At 38.7% G+C, this 18,688-nt stretch overlaps 4 protein-coding genes across 7 annotated transcripts in view; 2 read left to right on the top strand and 2 right to left on the bottom strand.

Moving 5' to 3' along the window:
• Positions 1 to 300: 300 nt before the first annotated feature.
• LOC111665015 (urokinase plasminogen activator surface receptor-like) lies at positions 301 to 2,862 on the top strand. Its single transcript, XM_023419869.2, has 4 exons — positions 301 to 424; positions 508 to 654; positions 1,284 to 1,394; positions 1,524 to 2,862. Exons 1-4 carry the CDS (start codon positions 301 to 303, stop codon positions 1,724 to 1,726), a joined length of 585 nt encoding a protein of 194 aa, XP_023275637.1. The 3' UTR covers positions 1,727 to 2,862.
• Positions 2,863 to 2,934: 72 nt separating this feature from the next.
• Positions 2,935 to 10,325, bottom strand: LOC111664990 (uncharacterized). Of its 4 annotated transcripts, none has more exons than XM_087177564.1 (20): positions 10,151 to 10,325; positions 9,092 to 9,142; positions 8,604 to 8,987; positions 8,234 to 8,518; positions 7,852 to 8,148; positions 7,154 to 7,531; positions 6,760 to 7,047; positions 6,273 to 6,566; positions 5,679 to 5,723; positions 5,237 to 5,569; positions 4,838 to 5,134; positions 4,609 to 4,723; positions 4,487 to 4,534; positions 4,171 to 4,197; positions 4,004 to 4,048; positions 3,889 to 3,915; positions 3,730 to 3,774; positions 3,621 to 3,647; positions 3,436 to 3,510; positions 2,935 to 3,161 (listed from the first exon to the last, which is right to left on the bottom strand). In XM_087177564.1, the coding sequence occupies exons 2-19, from the start codon at positions 9,132 to 9,134 to the stop codon at positions 3,468 to 3,470; spliced, it is 3,021 nt and encodes a 1,006-aa protein (XP_087033690.1). In that variant the 5' UTR covers positions 9,135 to 9,142; positions 10,151 to 10,325; the 3' UTR covers positions 2,935 to 3,161; positions 3,436 to 3,467. The 4 variants fall into 4 exon arrangements, with proteins under 4 accessions (XP_087033690.1, XP_023275600.2, XP_087033689.1 ...); XM_023419832.2 differs by having other exon boundaries at positions 3,730 to 3,777; positions 10,151 to 10,289; XM_087177563.1 differs by lacking the exon at positions 10,151 to 10,325 and adding an exon at positions 9,406 to 9,780 and having other exon boundaries at positions 3,730 to 3,777.
• Positions 10,326 to 11,311: 986 nt separating this feature from the next.
• Positions 11,312 to 15,266, bottom strand: LOC111664999 (myelin-associated glycoprotein). Its single transcript, XM_023419845.2, has 13 exons — positions 15,118 to 15,266; positions 14,585 to 14,660; positions 14,083 to 14,478; positions 13,687 to 13,983; positions 13,514 to 13,613; positions 13,333 to 13,368; positions 13,184 to 13,216; positions 13,028 to 13,069; positions 12,788 to 12,814; positions 12,519 to 12,554; positions 12,366 to 12,437; positions 12,201 to 12,228; positions 11,312 to 12,104 (listed from the first exon to the last, which is right to left on the bottom strand). Exons 2-13 carry the CDS (start codon positions 14,610 to 14,612, stop codon positions 12,042 to 12,044), a joined length of 1,158 nt encoding a protein of 385 aa, XP_023275613.1. The 5' UTR covers positions 14,613 to 14,660; positions 15,118 to 15,266; the 3' UTR covers positions 11,312 to 12,041.
• A 1,482-nt stretch (positions 15,267 to 16,748) lies between these two features.
• Positions 16,749 to 18,688, top strand: part of LOC111664920 (uncharacterized) — a 5,105-nt gene continuing 3,165 nt past the window's right edge. The window contains exons 1-4 of the mRNA XM_087177524.1: positions 16,749 to 16,964; positions 17,846 to 17,938; positions 18,318 to 18,383; positions 18,464 to 18,682. Of these exons, the coding sequence (XP_087033650.1) occupies positions 18,338 to 18,383; positions 18,464 to 18,682 (265 nt within the window). The 5' untranslated portion in view covers positions 16,749 to 16,964; positions 17,846 to 17,938; positions 18,318 to 18,337. The remainder of the gene's footprint in view (positions 16,965 to 17,845; positions 17,939 to 18,317; positions 18,384 to 18,463; positions 18,683 to 18,688) is intronic.

Here is an 18,688-nt window from a genome sequence, read left to right as displayed (position 1 = left end):
AAAAAGAAGAAAAGAAAATCCCATTTTGTCATCAAGTGGAGGAGTGGTCTTCATCATTGAACCACTCCTTCTCAGGGGAGCATATAGCCATAACAGGTGAAAATAGAAGTCCGTTGTATCCCACTCTGACAAAATGCTTCTCCTCCTGATCTTTGGGATTGTGCTTCTCCCTAAAGGCAAGTTTTTATTCTATTATCTGTTTTTTTAATGTTAAATCTTTAAGAAAAGAAGTACCTTAGTTTTTAGTTAACATATTTGCCCCTTACATATGCTGAAAAAACATGGGTCGTTTCAGGTTACATGCCAAAATCAGCCTACACTCTGAAATGTTATGAGTGTGACTCAGGATCCTGCATAAACCAAGAAAAGGTATGCCCATCACAGGGTCAACAGTGTGGCGCTCTAAGAGTCCTTTCATATGCAGGTATGGTTTTTTTCAGTGCATTGTTCTTATTGTAAAATTGCTTTGCATTGGCCCAGTTTACAGTGGTTTCTCTTTTGTTGCAGGTGATTTAAAAGTTAGTGATATCAACGTGAAAATTTGTGCTTTGGCCGAACAGTGTGTTGAGGGATCGCTCAACTTTGGAATCAGCAGAACGATAATTACCAGCAAGTGTTGCACCTCTGATCTCTGCAACACTCAACCTGCCCCAGGTAACTTACTTATATATTGTCTATTCTTGGCACTGAGAGCTGTTTTTGTTGAAAATTTACATGTCAGTAGTTGCATGTGCAAGAAATGTTAAAAATTTTAAAACTACTATATATAACTAGATATGAGTTATATCATACCTACGTTATATATGATAGTCCAATATGATTAGATATTAGATATCATGATTACATTGAATATTAGATGTCAGAGAAACAAATCTCAAATTCCAAGACAAGCCAATACGAGGAAAATTACTTTATCTTCCATTGGAATATAATATAGAGGAGCCCAAGGGTGTGTGTGTGTGTGTGTGTGTGTGTGTGTGTGTGTGTGTGTGTGTGTGTGTGTGTGTGTGTGTGTGTTCTCTTGTCTCTGTAAAATCAAACAATTCCTGTATTTCAGAAAAATTTAATTATAATCAGACAATGGACAATCAAATAACACAGATTATATCTTTACATTTTGTTTATCTTTAATAGCTGTTATTTCACTAGCAGTGAAACCCCAACAAATCCATCAGTAAAACTCTAAATAAGGCACAGAAGAAGAAGAAAAGTGCATTACAATCATCCCGCTATCCCCCTCTACCTCCCCACACAATATGAGCAATTTATGTTCTGTGTTACAGATGCCAGCATATCCATCCCCAATGGTAGAAAGTGCTTCAAATGTGATGGACAACAGTGCAATGCAACTCTGATGTGCAAGGGGGATGAGGACCACTGCATCTCCACAACAGGTTACAGGCCCACAGCATTAAGTCTCTAACTCTGTCCCAAACATTTGCCCTGCTGATGAATGTGTAGTGATTCTAGTAGATGTATTAAAACTTGAGGCTCACACATTAAGACTATTTCCATTCTCTCAGTGTCTTTCGGAGGAGAAAAGATGATCGTGAAGGGCTGTGCTTCCAGCCAGATGTGCGCAAGCAAGCAAACTGCACAGATCACAGGATCCATTGGAGCAGAAATTGACTGCTGTCAGGGCGACTACTGCAACAGCGCCAGCGGCACAAGTGCTGGCCTTCTGCTCCTGGTGGCACCGCTGATCTCTTTGGTCATGTTCTCTTAACTGACTGATACAAATATATTTCCGCTCAGTTTTTAATCCTCATCCTCACTTGGCTTCATAGTGATCTCCTTATGAGTGAGATAGTATAAAGGTTAGCAAGCAAAGTGTGAAAATATCATTTGGTAAAGTTGTGATTATGATTTATCATTCTGAATGCTATGATTAACCTAAATCCTATTTTAGTGTTTAGAGTGTACTTGTGTGGTTTCTTTGAGTTTTCAAAATCTTTTCTGTTCAAACATTTTTAAGTGTAAAATTTAGTTCTGACATTTGTGTCAAATAACTATTGAGGAGACTCAGTTATAAAATTGTTAGTAGTTCACAGCACAGGAATTTGTACAAATCAGTTGAGTTATGTTGGAAGCCCAACACCAGACAATTTCAGGTATGCTGTGTGGGAGAGAACTTTTCACCTGGGCCAGATGAGTTCAGATCCTCCACCACCACAATCTGCGCGCCCAGTCATCATTATGCCAAACTGCTACACATAGACACATTGTTTCTGGAGTTCAGGTGTTTGCCATCTTGAATGCTTTACAATGGTAACTCCTTTCTTCTCAGTGGTAGATATAAAAAAAACATCACATCATTAAATATGATTTACTGACATATTTGATTAAACAATCACAACACTAAAGCTTGATTAAGACATACCTGTTGGATTAAAAATATTTTCTGTTTATTACAGACAATTTAAAGACAAAGTATGATATTGATATAAAATGTAGTAAAAATTGTCAAGTTAAATATGTTAAATGTTAAAGGGAAGTCTGACATTTCTAGATGCCCCTCCCTTTGAGAACACTCATATGATTACTTCATGTTTTAAATTTAAAGTATGTATGTTTTGTTTTTGGTAGTGGACCTACAGACAGATGACAAATTAAAGGAAAAACCAACATAAAGTGTCTCAGTAAGGTGCTGGGCCACCACGTGCTGCCAGAACAACTCCAGTGCACATGGCATTGATTCTACAAGTCTCCGAACTCTGAATGATGATCATCATTCTTCCAAAAGATATTCCCTCATTTTGCGTTTTAATGATGGAGAGCGCTGTCTTAACACTCACAATGAAAACTCACAATTGACAACAGGAGTGAAAGATTTTCCGTAAGAAGACACTCTTCTACTTTGAGACCTAAAGTCACCCCTCATAACGTGATGGTATGTGTGAAAGTACATTTCAGAAAAAGTGACAGAAAAGCATATTCATCATAATGTTTATTTAAAAGATGGGTAAATTCAGTAAAGTGACAGCTAAATGTCATTATACATTCTTTAAATGAAGTTTAAATGCAAGCGCAAACATACAAAAACACAGGTACTGCACAGCATTGGTATTAATCTAAAATAACAAAAGCAACATTGTCCTGTAAGCATGTGATATTTCCTTGATGTCATGAAGAACTCAAAAGTTGCCAAACATTTGGAAATCCTGCAACAAATTAAAGGAAAACTGGAATCAATTACAATCTGAACACAGAGTAATGGAGATAGTCATGTAACTGCAGTTTATTCAGCAGACATGTGGTCCTTCAAACACACAACATGATTACTTATGTACTATTAACCTAGTTTAAAGTAAATCTAGTTGCATTTGGCATCAACTGTGGCTGTAAAATTATTATTTTTTGTTTTCATAAATTACTTTTTTTTCACAGAAACATCATTCATGATTGAATTACTTATCAGTTTTAGTCTGTACTTACTGTTGGGCCTGTGTGATGTTGTTGAGAAACACTTACAAAAAGCCCACACTGAGGTCTGCAGTGTTGCCTTGTTGTCTGCAAGGGTAATAAATATTTTATCTATATTATTTCATATTTTGAGTGGATGTCTTGTGTGTCTTTCTGTGCTGCAAATGATTCATACAACAGAAGATTTAAAATGGTACCTTGAAAACCTGCTCCAGAAAGACTTCCTGTGAGAATAACGCCAATTAAAATATTAAAGTGACAGTGAAATGGTAAAATCTAAAGCCAAGAGAACTGAACAACACATACCTGGGTTTCCCTTCACTGTGCCACCCAACACGCACATTCTCTTCTCTTCTGAAAAGGGTATGAATGTAAACTTCATGCGTATCAGTTGGGGATTAAAAGTGAATGTTTGCTTTTGTTTTTAGGCATAAGGTGCTGTAAGGTGTTGTAAAGTGTTCTTACCTGGAAAATCGGGTCCAAATGGACCTCCTGTATAAGGAAAGCGCAGTGTTACTATTTGTCAGTATGGGTCTACTTTATTTGTGCAGTTCGTAAAAGAAGCAGTCTGCTGACATACCGTTTTTCTGGTCTCGGAGGTCTCTCCCTGTCCTCGGGGTATCTCCTGGACATTTTGATGAGGAAAAATTATTTTAAGCAAGACGAAGTAAGAAGGCTGTGCACAAATTTTCAGCTCAGTGATTTTTATTTCACATGAGTCCATTTACAATTTTGAATTAACCTTACCTGGATAATCTATCCCATAGTGATCTCCTGTGGAAGTGTGAATTGCAGAGACAGAGATTTGATCATCGAGGAAGATGATAGACATACATTTTCCTCCTTTCCTCCTTATGTGCTATTTTTGCTACTGTTGATTTAACTAATGTTTTGTTTCATGTTCATTTATATTTGTGAAGGACAGATTAGTTCTCCCTCTGCAATCATGGATACTGCTCTGATTCTTTTCGAGCAGAGCCATTTCTTTCCACCGAATCTAACTGTACATAGTAACCACTTTCAGTCTTGTCATCATGACGCACAATTAGGTTTAAATACAGACCTTTTCTCTGGTCGAGGAGGTGGTTTCAGTGAGTTGTCATTGTGCTTCCTGTTGGTTTGAAACAATGCTATAAAACCAGGTCATGTTTTAAAGCCAATACAAGTCACACAAATGTATTGTACCTTTTTCTCCAGATGACCACTACAAACACCACAGCTAAGATGATTACAATCAGGACCAAGGCTGAAACTGGAATGGATATTGGAAGAGAGCTTCTCAACTGGTACATCAGTGATCCTGTTGATGTAAGAACATTTGAGGTTTGTGCAAATGTCGTACGGAAAATACACAACTCAATATATGAGACAATTGCAAGACGTATACAGGACAGACTGAATCTTGTGCTCTAACCCTTCACATTCAGTGTGACAGTACTGGCTTGTTGCTTGTCCCGCCAGAAGATGGCAGTACATGTTAGGCTTTTGACTCCGTCTCCTCCTGCAACCATGAAAGTAATCGTGGAGGTCGTCTCCCAGGTGCCTCGTGTCGTCAAGGTGTGCGTGACTTCACTGGTGAGATTAGGGACACTCCACGAGAACTCTGGAGGATGTGAGGGACAAGTGTGCGTCACAGAACACGAGACACTTAAAGTCGAACCAGCGTCGACTTCTGTAGGAACCTGGGTCATCACTGGTTTATCTGGGGAAGCTGAGCACATAAAGCACAAAGTGGAGTATTGTAAAAGGTTAGAAAGCAAACAGATGAATATACTGGCAAATTTCAATAAGGTAAATAGTTGTGACTCCAGACCTTTCATAATGATAAATACACAGCTGTTGTTGAATCTATATTTCTCATGTTCTCTCTCTGCAGAGAAACAGAAGGGTCCATTGTCAAAAGGCTTGATGTCATCAATTTCCAGTGAGCAGTTTCCCTCATGCAGGTCTCCTAATAATCTGGTGCGGCCCTTGAAATGGTCAAGTACATAGCTCTGGCCATTGTGGTAGACAACACCCCCCGATTTTTTGGACCAGATGCCGCGTGTGAGAACCATTTCCCCCCCATACTGGAAGCTGCAGGGAATCACCACACAGGAGCGGGTCAGGGCGCTGAATCTGAAAGGGACGTCAGCGGCCAGATACGCTGTAAAGAGAGAAAGACGAGCCATGATGGGATGCCTGTAGAGATGAGTCCTCGTGTGACGTGACAGGACAGAAAGGTGCGTTTTGAGAGAACTGATAAGTACACCCACTGTCATTTTCATGTGGATCTCTTTCTTCAACTGGTTTGACATATTCTGGAAAACATGACAACGAACAAATCAAAATTAAATATTATTATTTGCTTTCTGGCAGAAAAGTAGAGAATTTAGAGATTGATACCATTTTCATAACTGTATATTAAATGTATGGCTACAGGCAGCAGCCAGTTAGCGTAGATTTATTAAGCATAAATACTGGACACATGGGGAAACAGGCCTGTGTAAAATGATAATTCATTATTTTATGTGGAGTTATGTGCTGGATTTTTGCTTGGCTCCAGGAAGTTACCGGTCAGGCACATACCACCCCATAAAAAGGGTGAATTGTTGTTTTTGCACTTGGGTTTTTGTATGGATTAAACAAACTAGACATGTAATTAGTGAGTGGCAGAGGTGATGGAAATCAAATTTTGTTACCTTTGCCCAGAGCCAGGCTCGCTGTTTCTCCATTTCCAGTCTTTGTGTTAAACTAAGCTAACTAGCTGCTGGATGTAGCTTTATATTGAACAGATATGAGTACGTCATCAATCTTTTAAAATGTCATCTGAGTAAGTTACCACTGAGTATGGCATGGCAGGAACTCACTTTTTATATGAAGGACTGCAGAGTCTGAGGTCTTGCCTGTCAAAAACTTAGCAGTACAAGTCAAAGGTTTACCGTCATCTCCCAGGGACCCAATAAAGGTTAGATTTGACACCGTTTTATATGTATTGCTCGCCATCGGTTTGGTGTATGATGAACTCTGCATGTCTTTAAAGTTCCACACTATGATTGGTTCATTTTTCTTGCATGTGTAGGAAACAGAGCAAATGACACTTGTTGCTACACCCTCTGTTGCCTCGCCGGGTTGCTCAACCATTGTGATTTCTGTGTATGGACCTGAGAAGAAATTTGATAGTGAGGCTTAAAGCTAAACAGGAGCATTTCATTCTAGTAATAATAACATGAATTTCCCCTAAGGGATAAATAAAGTATCTATCTATCTATCTATCTATCTATCTATCTATCTATCTATCTATCTATCTATCTATCTATCTAATTAAAGTAGCACCTTGTCTCACACTGTACTCACATTCAACATTCAGCTTAAGCTCTCTTGTGGCACTCTGACCACCATGATGGCGTACAACGCAGTTCACACTGTAATCCGCCTCTTGTACGGTCCAAGTTCGTTCAACTGTCCTTTCCCAAATCCCATCTGATACCAGAGTGTCCGTGTGGAGGTCGGCTCCAGGGTTACCATTTAGGGTCAGGGTGGGGGGAGAGGAAAGACATGTATGGCGCACACTGCAGGACACTGTGCTCTGCTCTCCCACCCTGGGGATACCACTGATGCTCAACTGTGGCTCCTGTGCATGGTCTATAAAAGTCAAAGCAAGAATAGTCATTTGGAGAATTGCATTTTTTGGAATTGGGGTTGAATTGACTAAAAGGGGGGGTGGGGTGTTTAATACTAAGATACTTACCTGAAACAATAAGTTGAGTGGTTTTATCATAAAGCATTTGGTCCCTGGTATGAAAGGAGGCAATAGAGTTCTTATCTATCCATGGGTAAAGTCTGTCCTGGTTGTGTGACATCTCCAGCCTCTCGATCTTAAGACTACAATTTCCCTCCCTCACGGAACCCATCACGCTGGTTATCCCATTAAACTTACTAATCACACTCTGTGTTCGGTCAAATACAGGTGGGTATCCATTGCTCTGATACAAGTACCATATTACCCGCAGGTCAGAAGGCTGGGAGATACTATAAGTGAATCTGCAAGGAATGATGACACATGAGCCTCTCATGCCTGTGATGCTGCTAGGGGTGGTGAAGGACCAACCACGAGTGAGCATATTTCCTGTTAAAAGAAAAAAAAAATTGTCACTAGCATTTACACTACATAAAAATATCAGTCACAGCTTCTCTGCATGAGTTTTCGGAAGTACAACAAAAAATAGATTTTCCACTCATTCGTGAGGAAGTAAAATAATCAAATTTTTAACAAGAAAAAAGAACAAGCCAGCTCTGAGAAATAAAAAAAATAAAAATGACAGAAACAACAGAAACTACAGCACTAGTTTTAGTCATTCAGGATAGTTCTGGCATATGACTACTAGAAAGGCTATAAAGCTGATAAGGATCAGTTGTTAAATGAAGATTATTATTATTTCTACTCACTCTTTACCCGTAGGGTGATGCTCTCTTCTAGCCTCCCTCCCCCACTGAACTCTGCATAGCATGTCAGAGATCTCCCATGGTCGTTAGCTGATGCAGTGAATGTCAGCGTGGAAACAGTCGTCCACTTAGCATTTGCGATGTTCCTGGTGTCAGTTGAGGCTGGCATGCTCATGTAGTTCCATGTGAGAGTTGGTACATTTTTAGGGCATGTGTATGAGGCAGTGCAGATTACTTTGCTTGCATATCCCTCAAGAAATTCTTCTGATGGAGCGCTGATAGTCAGACGTGAAAAGGAGCCTGAGATACAAATGGTAAATGTTAAAATTTTGGGTCAGCATAAAAGAAAAACAGGATTTTCTTTTAATATGTATGCATCACATACATTCTGCATTTAAGGTTTGGGAGTTTTGTGCACTTAGACCACCAGTGTGCCGGACGGAGCACTCCACAGTTAGGTGGTCCTTCTCTATGTACAACATGGTCGTCAAAGAAGTTTTGTACATGGCATTAGACATGATGGTACGAGTCTGATGGCTTTGTAATGGGATGTTGAGTTTCAGAGTGGGTGGGTCAGTGGGACAGGTGTGATAAACAGAGCATTCCACTTGCACATACTGTCCGACCTTCCTGTCTCCAGAGATCATAATGTCTGGTTTCTCTGCAGTGCCTTTATAAAGAAAGTGTCAAGAGTTATTTATGAGAATAAATATACATCCATGTAACAATAAAGTTTTTATAAGTGCACTACCTACCCACTACTTCAATTGTTACAGTTGTATCATAGAATCGGTAGGTGCTTTTCCCGACATTCTCTGGATCTACCCAGGGGTAAATCTTCTGTCTGTGGTGAGACCAAGTCAATGGGTAGATCCTTAGACTGCATGTCTTACTATTTGTATGGCGGTATAGACTTGTTGTTCCTTTAAATATATTAATGACACTATGTGGGTACCACCGGTCATAAACCAAAGGATATCCATGGCTCACATACTGGTACCAAACCACACGCTCTGGTCTTCTAGGTGGATACTGATAATAGTCAAAACTGCACGGGATGACGAGGCAGGAACCCACCAATCCTTTAATGTTGTTTGGCAGATTTACATTCCAAGCGCTGGAACTGCAGAAAATGAATCCTGCAAAGGACCATTATGGAAAAAGGACAATTTAAATTCAGAAAAAAGGAAAAGGTTGTTAGTGTGTATATGTTGAAAAATTAAATAGTACAATATTGTAGTACCTATAATACACAAGCTCAGGAGAATATGGCTGAATCCAGACATGTTTCCACCTAAAATATATGTAAAATAAACATCTTAGTTTCATGCATTGAAGTTAAAAGAGGTTAAAAATAAATAAATAAAACAGAAAATCTGTTATTCAATTATCAAAAGTACATCCTCTAGAAAATTCAAATGTTCCTATATTTAAGGTAAACACAAGAAACTTGTGCTACAGAAAATGGACCAGACTCAGTGAATAGCTCCCTAAGCTTAACATGTCCTATGATAACTATTAATTAGCTATACAGACTAATGAGCAGTAATAACTAACATGTCTTTGGGGTCAACAGGTGGGAACCTCCTTTCACCAGTGTTTCGTCTAGTTGGTCCCACGACACCTCCAGGAGGCTAGACAGTGATCACTGGCGTCACAGAGTCACTCCCCTAATGCCAGCCATCACTGCTCCTCACACCACGACTGTTTTCTTTTTCTTGCCTATGCTACCACAAACAACACCATCATCAACTCTGACAAAACACACTATCAGATTCAGCAAACAAACTCCCCTAAACAGTTGGAGAAAGTGGCAGCCATTTTGAATGAGGGAGGTAGAGTCAAGGAGAGATGCCTTTTTGAGCTAAACTCTCCCCTGCCGGATTAGGCTGTGCTCTACCTCCCCCTACTCCCCCACAGAGTCATCAGATTCATCCTAATGTTAACGGAGTAGTCAATCAGTTCAATCACTCCTGGATTTCCATTATGTTCTGGAACTCTTATAGGACAGATTCACAGCAGTCAACAATAGAGTCAAAACAGCAGATGGCAAGGGTTCCTGTTTTTTGCATGTTTCAAGCTCAAAACAATCACATCAGGTCTTCAAAGGTTGAAGGCCTGATGACTTGCAGAAAAATAATGTATACAAGACATTCGCATTAAATAATTACATACATGTTTTTTTTAAGACATCACATTAATGCTACAGATAAAAATAAAAACATAACCTGAAAGCGGTTTGAAACAAAACAACAGCAATTCTGTAACTGACATGAGATAATTAATGATCAAATTCCCTTACCACCAGAGGTGAATGTTCACAAAGAGTTTTAGAACCTGTGAGCCTGAGTTTCAATAATCTCCCCCACCTCTACCATCGCTACTTCCTGAAATGTGGGCGGTGCAATTTGCTGACCACAAGGAGGGGAAAGATCCTGCTCACTAAAGCATACTGACAGCCATACTAATACATTTTCATTTTAAAACAGTGTTTTAAACCTGTAAACACATATTACATGACCATGCACAATGCCAGTGCAAGCAGGTAGCACATTGTGTTGACTCTTGTGTAAAAAAGTTAATGATTCTTCTTAAAATCTACATTAAAATCAATGCACCTTATTAAAACTTAATTCCAACATACTGCTGACAGGCAAAAAACATTCTGCCTGTATTTAGATGTAGAACATTACATGTATAGAGCACTGCAGGGATGAGTCCTAAAATCCAGAAATTATTTAGCATTTTAGCTTTTTAAAATCTTTCTGGTAAGATTACTGAAATAAGGTCAGATTTTGCAGCACAGCGCTTTTCCCACCTTTGACCAGCTGAGGTCCCTATCTATGGTGGCCCTGAGAGATCAACACACTGCAACAGCCCGTTGGCCCGTTTATGTAGTTTATTTTCCACTATCCATAAGCATATAAATATGATTTATTAATATCTACCAGCATTGTGTACCAGCTGAGCGTGGTGACTGCCTACCGTTAAGATGTATAGAACTTCCGATTCTCTCTTCATTCCTCCATTATTTGTATTCCTTTAGTCCGTGGGACCGTGAGGGTCCACAGATCACAAAAATCTCATGAAAAGTCCAAAGCAGATGACCGAGCGATTTGTATCCACTGCTCTCTCCTCACTTGCCCTATATTTCTCCCTGGTGCTCCTGCGGCTGTGTTAGCGGGTCTGTTATTGTTTGTTAACTTCTTGCTTACAAATTGGAGGCCTGTAAAGATCCAATCAGATTTCACTTCAGGGGGTCATGGGAAGATGGCGAACGTAACCGAACTTGAGACATATTGGTGTTCTCCCCGTCAGAAAAAGGCAGTTTTTTCACAGCTTTTTTGAATAAAGCCATATAGTTTCTCTTATGTCTCAGATTTGTAATAACTCATTTTAGCTATTGAGGGTGAAATATCAAACTCATCATCACACCAAAATAGTAAGAAAAACTAATTCAGAATTTTGGAATTTGCAAATGTATTAAAAGAAAATATCACAGAAATATCACATGGACATACACATTTAGACCCTTTACGATTACACTTGAAATTGAGCTCAGATTGTGTTTTTGTTTTGTCCTTATAGAGTATGAGTGTATATTGATCAGGAATCTTTTTTCCTTTTTTTTTTTTTAGCACAAAGCTGCAACTTAAGAAAATGTGAAAAATACAATTTTAAAATGCCCTGTATGTCTGGATATGTGAATGTTTATTTCAATTCTTTGAAAAGAAAATATCTGACATTTTGAAAAATATGCTCAGTTGACTTTTGCAGAGTAAGATGGAAAAATTGATACCACTGAAATAACAGATATTTCGCTTATCGCTTTCTCAGGTATTAATTGCCTTCAGTATCCATTTATCTCACAGTATCCATTCATCTCTCAGGCCCAGCAATGGTGACAGCATGTCTGAATACACAGACAGAACAAAGGTGCATACTTAACAGCTATGCAAAAGTAATTACAATTACATTAAAATATACAGTTTATGATATATTATCATACATAGTGCACTTTACTTCCCCTAAATAATCAAATTCTTCAAATATGTTTTAATTGATAGATTACCACAGTGGTCATGCATAACAAAACTGCAATTATCAGATGCACTTATACAGATGATCACTTTTACATCTTTTGCTTGCACAAACACAAACAAACACTCTCCTTGGAAACTAATTTTCTTTTTTCAGATGTTTCCGTAGACATTGAGGTCTGCAGTGTTCATGTAATCGTCACCATCATCAAGATCCTGTGAGAGATGAAGGTCAGTATCGTCCCAGATGTTGATATTGTCAGTGTACTGTGTGCAATTCTTGGAAATAAATCATTTGTAAATGAATAATACCTCTTTGTAATTGCAGGATTTTGGTTGGCTGGTCCATGAAAAAAAAAAACAATAATAAGGAGAGAGAGAAAAAGAATAAGACATAAGACATTGATGTTCTGTAATACATGATATTTTTACAGTATTTTACCAACTGGTCAGGTTTAAGAGGAGTAAGACATGTACCTTTTAGGGGATGGAAAACGAGGCTTGGAGACTTTCTGGTCAGTGCAGGATTGTGAATTCACATTATTGGGCCTGTGGATTAGAATTTATGTCACTACACAGTCGGGTAAGCAACAATGAGCTATTTAGTTGTCTTATGTTTAACTCGCTTACGTATGTCCAAAATCCACCATGTCCCCCCTAGGCCGTCTGTAATGGACAATAACATATCATGTAATATAAATCATCATAAATCAAAAAAAATTGAATGCAGAAAAAAATGAAACAGATACATACTTATTAGATTTTAACAAAAAAAATTCTTAAACATTAACTTAGATTTAACTGTGAACACCAAAGTGTGTTTGAACTCTGAAAATGCGTTCTAAAGATATATATTTGTGGAGGCTGATGAGCTGTGATCAGTGTTTTTCATGTATTACCTTGAAACTCTGCTCCAAATTGACCTTCTGCAAAAAAAGAAGAACAGAAACTATGCAAATGTTGTGAAGCATATAAATAAATGCGTAGATGAAAAACAGCAAGAAGTGCACCACGCTACACATGCAAATTATAGCGAATGATTCTGTGACCTATACACTACTGTACTTGCGACAGTACAGAACGCCAAAATTACACACAGTAAAACAGATCATAGATAAAGAACCTAAACTTCCTCTTGCCTTTGATCAGAATGAGATGGTCCTGGGCCTCCGGAACGAAACCTGAAAATTTCACAGATTGAATTGTATAGTTCTGAAATGAAAAGTTACTAAGAATACATTACTCTTGCCAACTCCAGGAAGAGAAAGTTAAAACAAATCACTGTTGCTTCTCACCTGCGAGACAGCCTGGAAATTCGGTTCCACATGCTAAACGTCATGGAAAATTATATTATGATAAAACCAAAAAAGAAAGAAGTGCGGAGTTGAAATCATGTGGTATCAATGTAATACAATGAACTAAATCTGTTTTTTAATATTTGTACCTGCCATCCTGACTTTGGAGCTCTGCAATGCGTCTCCTTAAGCAGAGAGAAAACAATCTTCTTTTATTAAAGTGCATACACTGTACACAAATGAATTAAACAATTGGGGAAAGTGCATGAAGAAAAATGATGTTTTGCGCTCATCTATTATGCTCTGTTGATCTGTTACTGCATTGCTCACTTGTATTTTTTCACCATGAAAATGCAGACGACTGCAGAGATCACAGTGATGGCAATCCCCACCACAGTGGGGATGATGATGTGGTTGTAGTTTTCTGTACCTGCAAATAGACAGAATTTACATTAGACATCGGACATCCTCAGAGTTCAACAACAAAGTGAAAAGCTCTTTACGTTTTATGTAGAGTTTCATTGTTGCAGAGGATGTCTTCTGTCCATTAAAGACAGCTGTGCAGGTGATTTCACTGTGATCGTCCTTCTCCTCAGGAATGAACGTCAGGATGGATTGTATCTCCCAGTGACCAGGATGAAGTTGTCTGTGACTCTCAACAATCTTTTCTGGGGTGCTCCTGCTCCATGTGAGTGTAGGCACATGGGAGGGACAGGTGTGGGTGACTGAACAGGTGACAGTGTAAGGATGTCCCTCAGTTCCTGTCTCTAGGTGAACCAGTGAAGGCGTTGGAGGTTCAGCTGTAAATGAAAAAAGGCAGAGCTCAGGTGAGAGGCAAATCATTGTAACATAGAAAACTGACTGGTGATGTGTGAAATCTTGTAAGGTTGGTGACATACAGAGCATTGTCAACTCGGCACAATCCTCAATAAAGGAGAACTTGTCTATGGTGGACAGGTCATTCTCTGTTCGTGCTAGTTCAATCCGGAAACAGAACGGGCCATTGTCATGATTTTTGATGTCAGTAATTTCTAAGGTGCAGTTGTCTTGACCCAACTCTCCCAGCAACCGTGTGCGACCACGAAAGTTTTCCAAGATCCTTGTTTTATCCTCATTATAGACAAATGCCTGTTTGTCATTTGAACGTTGCCAGATCCCTCTGAGTCTGGAGGAGGGCAGGTTTTCTTTAGGGTGGGTGAAGGAACAGGGTATCACAATGCACGATGTCACCAAGGCCTTGAGGTTTTTTACAACAGTGGCTTTCCATTCTCCACTAAACACAGGGCTGCAAAAAGCTGAAAGAGAAAAATGGAGGTGACAAAAAAAGAAGTCCAGATGTTTTTTGATAACTACGATACACAAGAAATAGATTGAAAACAAAGAGGTGACTAGTTATGCTACCTGCCAAAAGAAGACAGAATATCTTCATGTTTCTGTCTTTGCCAGTACTTCGCTGAGGTTTTGTTGGCGCAATACACTGTGGGTTGTATTAATGACATGAAAGGAAATAAAAAATAAAATCACAACCTACTGATGCTACATGCATTATGCAATTACAACACAGCTGTGAAAGTGGAACTTCTTCAGTGCTAATCTTCACATACAGGAGGTTTCTATTCACACAGCAAATACCGGTATTTTTTAAAGTCCTAGTAAGGATAGACACATCATAAGCAACACATAATACAGCAACCATACATTTTCTCACCAAAAGTAAAAACAGTTTATTTCATAGGTGATTTGCCTGCACTCTCTTTCTGTTCATGACTGTTTTCACACAGTAAGTCAATCAGCCTCACACACTTCAGTATAAAAATCGAACCAGTCAGACAAACTGTATCATTCCTTCACTCCTGAGCTCAACACTACTTTAGAAATGAAATATTTAAAGAACCAAGACATTTAAGAATAATGTAGCCCTGCCAGAAACTTACCTGATAAAGCTGCTGTCTGGTTGATCAAAGAAGTCTGTGTCTACTAAAAACACTTCATTGAGAATGCCCACTTGTGCTGTGCTATTGTGCAGTTAAGTTGAGAAAGACATGAACTCTAGAGGCAAAAGAAAAAACTGCAGGCCAAAGTGGAAATCAATGTCTCTTCAATGCTTTGTGTGGGGAAGTTAAACGCGGACGTAGCAGCAGCAGCAGTAGTGTTAATAAATGTGTGTGATATCTTACGGTGCAGTCACAAAGTGTGAGAAAGGTGAAACTTTTGTTGCATTGCCTCCAGCAGGTTCAATTTCAAAAGCATTAATGAGGGTTGACGTGCTCACTCAAGCTTTAGAGAGTTTATAACCAACCCGAAAGGTCAGTGAAGATAATAGGATATGAGGGTATTTTTGTATGAAGGTAATTTTGGTGCTAAACAACTGGGCACCTGCGACAGTGGAATTAGTAGTTGTATAAAATTGTCACATGTGTATCAGTAAATTTGAGGTCAGAGAGAAAAGATGCTGCACACTTGTAGATTTTTTTTCTCTCAATGGAGCATCATGTCGGTTGCTGCAGTGAATGTGGTGCAAAACACATTCACTGCAGCAACTGTAGCAAAAATGTGAGTGTATGAGTTTCTTAATTTGTGATTTGTAAAACAGGATTTGTGCCCTTGCAATGAAGAATTTGAGAAGGTGTTACTGCTGTGTTGTGTTTGTGGGAAAGAAAAATATTCTACAAGTGTGCAACTCCTAGAGCATCTTTTCTCTGTGACCCCAAATTTACTAATTACACACGTGTGACTGTTTTATTCAACTACTAATTCCACTGTCACAGGTGCTCAGTTGTTTTGCACCAAAAATACATTCATAAATTTGGAACAGAAAGTAGATGGACAAATTCTCAAAATCAAGTTAATCTGTCTGACATATAGAGACTTGGTACGTTCCCTGATGATGCTCTGCCACACCTGTACTGCAGCCACGTTGCACATCTGTGGGCTTTTTGACAACATGACGCTCCAGTTGAGGCAATCTGTCCACTTAAGTCCACTGAAGGAAAGCCAGGTGCCTCTCATACTACATTCAGACCAATTTGATTGTGTTGTTATGTAGGAAGATGTAGGAAGATGTAAAATCAAAAACACATTGGAAATAAGTGGGCCCAAAATCTTGAAAATATACAACTATTTTAGATCAGCTCTATCATTTCCACAAGTCTGTTAATTTTACTATCAAAATTACAGTCAGTCCAGTCCAGTTTGTGGACACATGCAGATCTAAACAGAAATTATAACTCAAAATTCTGTTTGACAAAGATAACATTTGATCAGTTGTCACAATAAGAGCTCTATGTTCTTTCTGTTTCTTAATATGTTTCTAAAAACAGACATTAGCTTCTTGTTTGTCTGTGAAAAAAAAGAAAAGGAGCTGCACTTCTTTCAACAGAAATAAAAAATGACGATACCTTCCTGCTTTTCCAACTCTCTCCCCATACCAATAATTTCTGTACTGTCCCTAATCAGATATTGCCAGATGTGTTTTCTGCACTTTCCTCTGCCTGAAATCAGAGGGGAAGTGGGCCGTCACGTCAGGAAAGAACATTCCTGGAAGAAAGTCACTGAGAGAAAGTGAAACTGTCTTTGCTGGAATCACTGAGGAACACAAAGTACAACATGTATTTTTTGTTTAACGTTACCACTTCTAAAAATAGCAGCATACACAACTGTTTCCTCTACATGTTTTGCTGTTTTCTCGTGGCGTGAGCAAACTGTAACTGACTGAATGTTTGAATGCCTTGTTGTAAAACCACACAATGCAACAGAAGCATCTGAATTTCTAGTGGGGCAGGTAAGTAAACCATTTGTGAATTTTATGACTAAAGCGCTTACGTTTCAACATATAATCTACATACCCCCAGGTTTTATTTCAAGGCAATTCATATCTGACTTCTGGTGACCGTGGGGGGTCCTTGACCTCAGCATTGTATTTTTCCAGTTTTTGCATCATTTCCCCATTATAATCATGTATATCTTTGCCAAAATTGCATAAAGATGTGAATTTGCTGCTATGGCTGATGTAACATAATTTTGCTTAAGAGCACCAATTTTGCTGGGGGACTGCAGACTCTACCATTTCCAGGTGTTAAGGTAGCTATAGCTTGTTAAAAACACTGACAACTTCTGCTGTGATCTATGGAATCACATGACTAATTAGCACATTAGCGAACATTCTAATCAAAAGCTAGCACGCTAGTTTATTCTACACCACACTTGTTACTCCAGGGGGCTCTGCCCTGTCCCAGAGGTCAAATCTGAAATACCTCCACATCTGAAAATAAACTTCATGGTTTATAGAAGCAGTGGAGAAAGTTTCATGCTGTAGTCATAAAATACATAATAGCTGCTGTATATATTGAATATTTCCTTATTGGTTTGCTTTAAGACAACTTCTCTAACTGCTATTTCCACTGGACAACACTGCTTTCCGTTTGTAAAGCTTGAAGTCGGTACTGATTTCACAGGTCCATTTTAAATCCTATGTGCAAAACAGTACTTTGGATGTATTAATGGGTCATGGGTTTTTGTCTTTCAAAAGTCTTAAGGTCCCAAGATAAAACTGTATCATTATGCACATGGAGAAGAGGCCCATCCTGCCCCTGCATCACACCACTTTATTGTCATTACCTCAACTACTCTGTTATCACTGCCACAGTTTTTTTCTTTTTGTAGTTGTCACTGGCCATCGAGTTCACATCTTTATATAGGGAATCCCACATGTGCAGAAACAAACAGTCTTGATCAGCCACACAGCAGCAGTATCTGGTAAGGTTTTAAGTTTCTGATAGCACCAAATTATAATTAAATAATATGGATCAGAATATCCAGTAGACTTAGAGTTTTTGATATTGATTGTTTCTGATGTACTGCTGAGCAACTCGGGATATTTTGTTTCTTTTCAGATATTTTTTCTTATTTACTATTGTTTGTCCAGCTAATTTCATTTATGTCATTTTTTCTTCCTGTCTATTTTTTTCATTAGTTAAAATATATCAATTGTATATGAGGACATGAATAATGTCAGTATTTGTCATATAAATACATTTACAAGTAGTTTCACTTTTGCAATAGTAATTTGCATGTGGTCATACATGACATTTTTCTTCCACCTAATTTTTGTTTTCTTTGCATTTGAACGCCTCAGCAACAAAAACTCAAAGAAGTATGAACAAACAGAGGAAGATGATGATGTTGTGTCTACTTTTGGCAGGTAACTCAAATAGTTTTGAAAATATTGTGTGTTTTTTCCACTTCACTTCTTTCTTTGTCACCTCCATTTTTCTCTTTCAGCTTTTTGCAGCCCTGTGTTTAGTGGAGAATGGAAAGCCACTGTTGTAAAAGACCTCAAGGCCTTGGTGACATCGTGCATTGTGATACCCTGTTCCTTCACCCACCCTAAAGAAAACCTGCCCTCCTCCAGACTCAGAGGGATCTGGCAACGTTCAAATGACAAACAGGCATTTGTCTATAATGAGGATAAAACAAGGATCTTGGAAAACTTTCGTGGTCGCACAC

This window comes from Seriola lalandi, unplaced genomic scaffold (assembly GCF_002814215.2).
Source record: "Seriola lalandi dorsalis isolate HSWRI2012SDOR001 ecotype SW California unplaced genomic scaffold, Sedor1 jcf7180002054609, whole genome shotgun sequence".
NCBI lineage: Eukaryota > Metazoa > Chordata > Actinopteri > Carangiformes > Carangidae > Seriola > Seriola lalandi.
The sequence above is the reverse complement of the archived record's forward strand: the minus strand, read 5'-3'. Positions and strand labels throughout refer to the sequence as shown.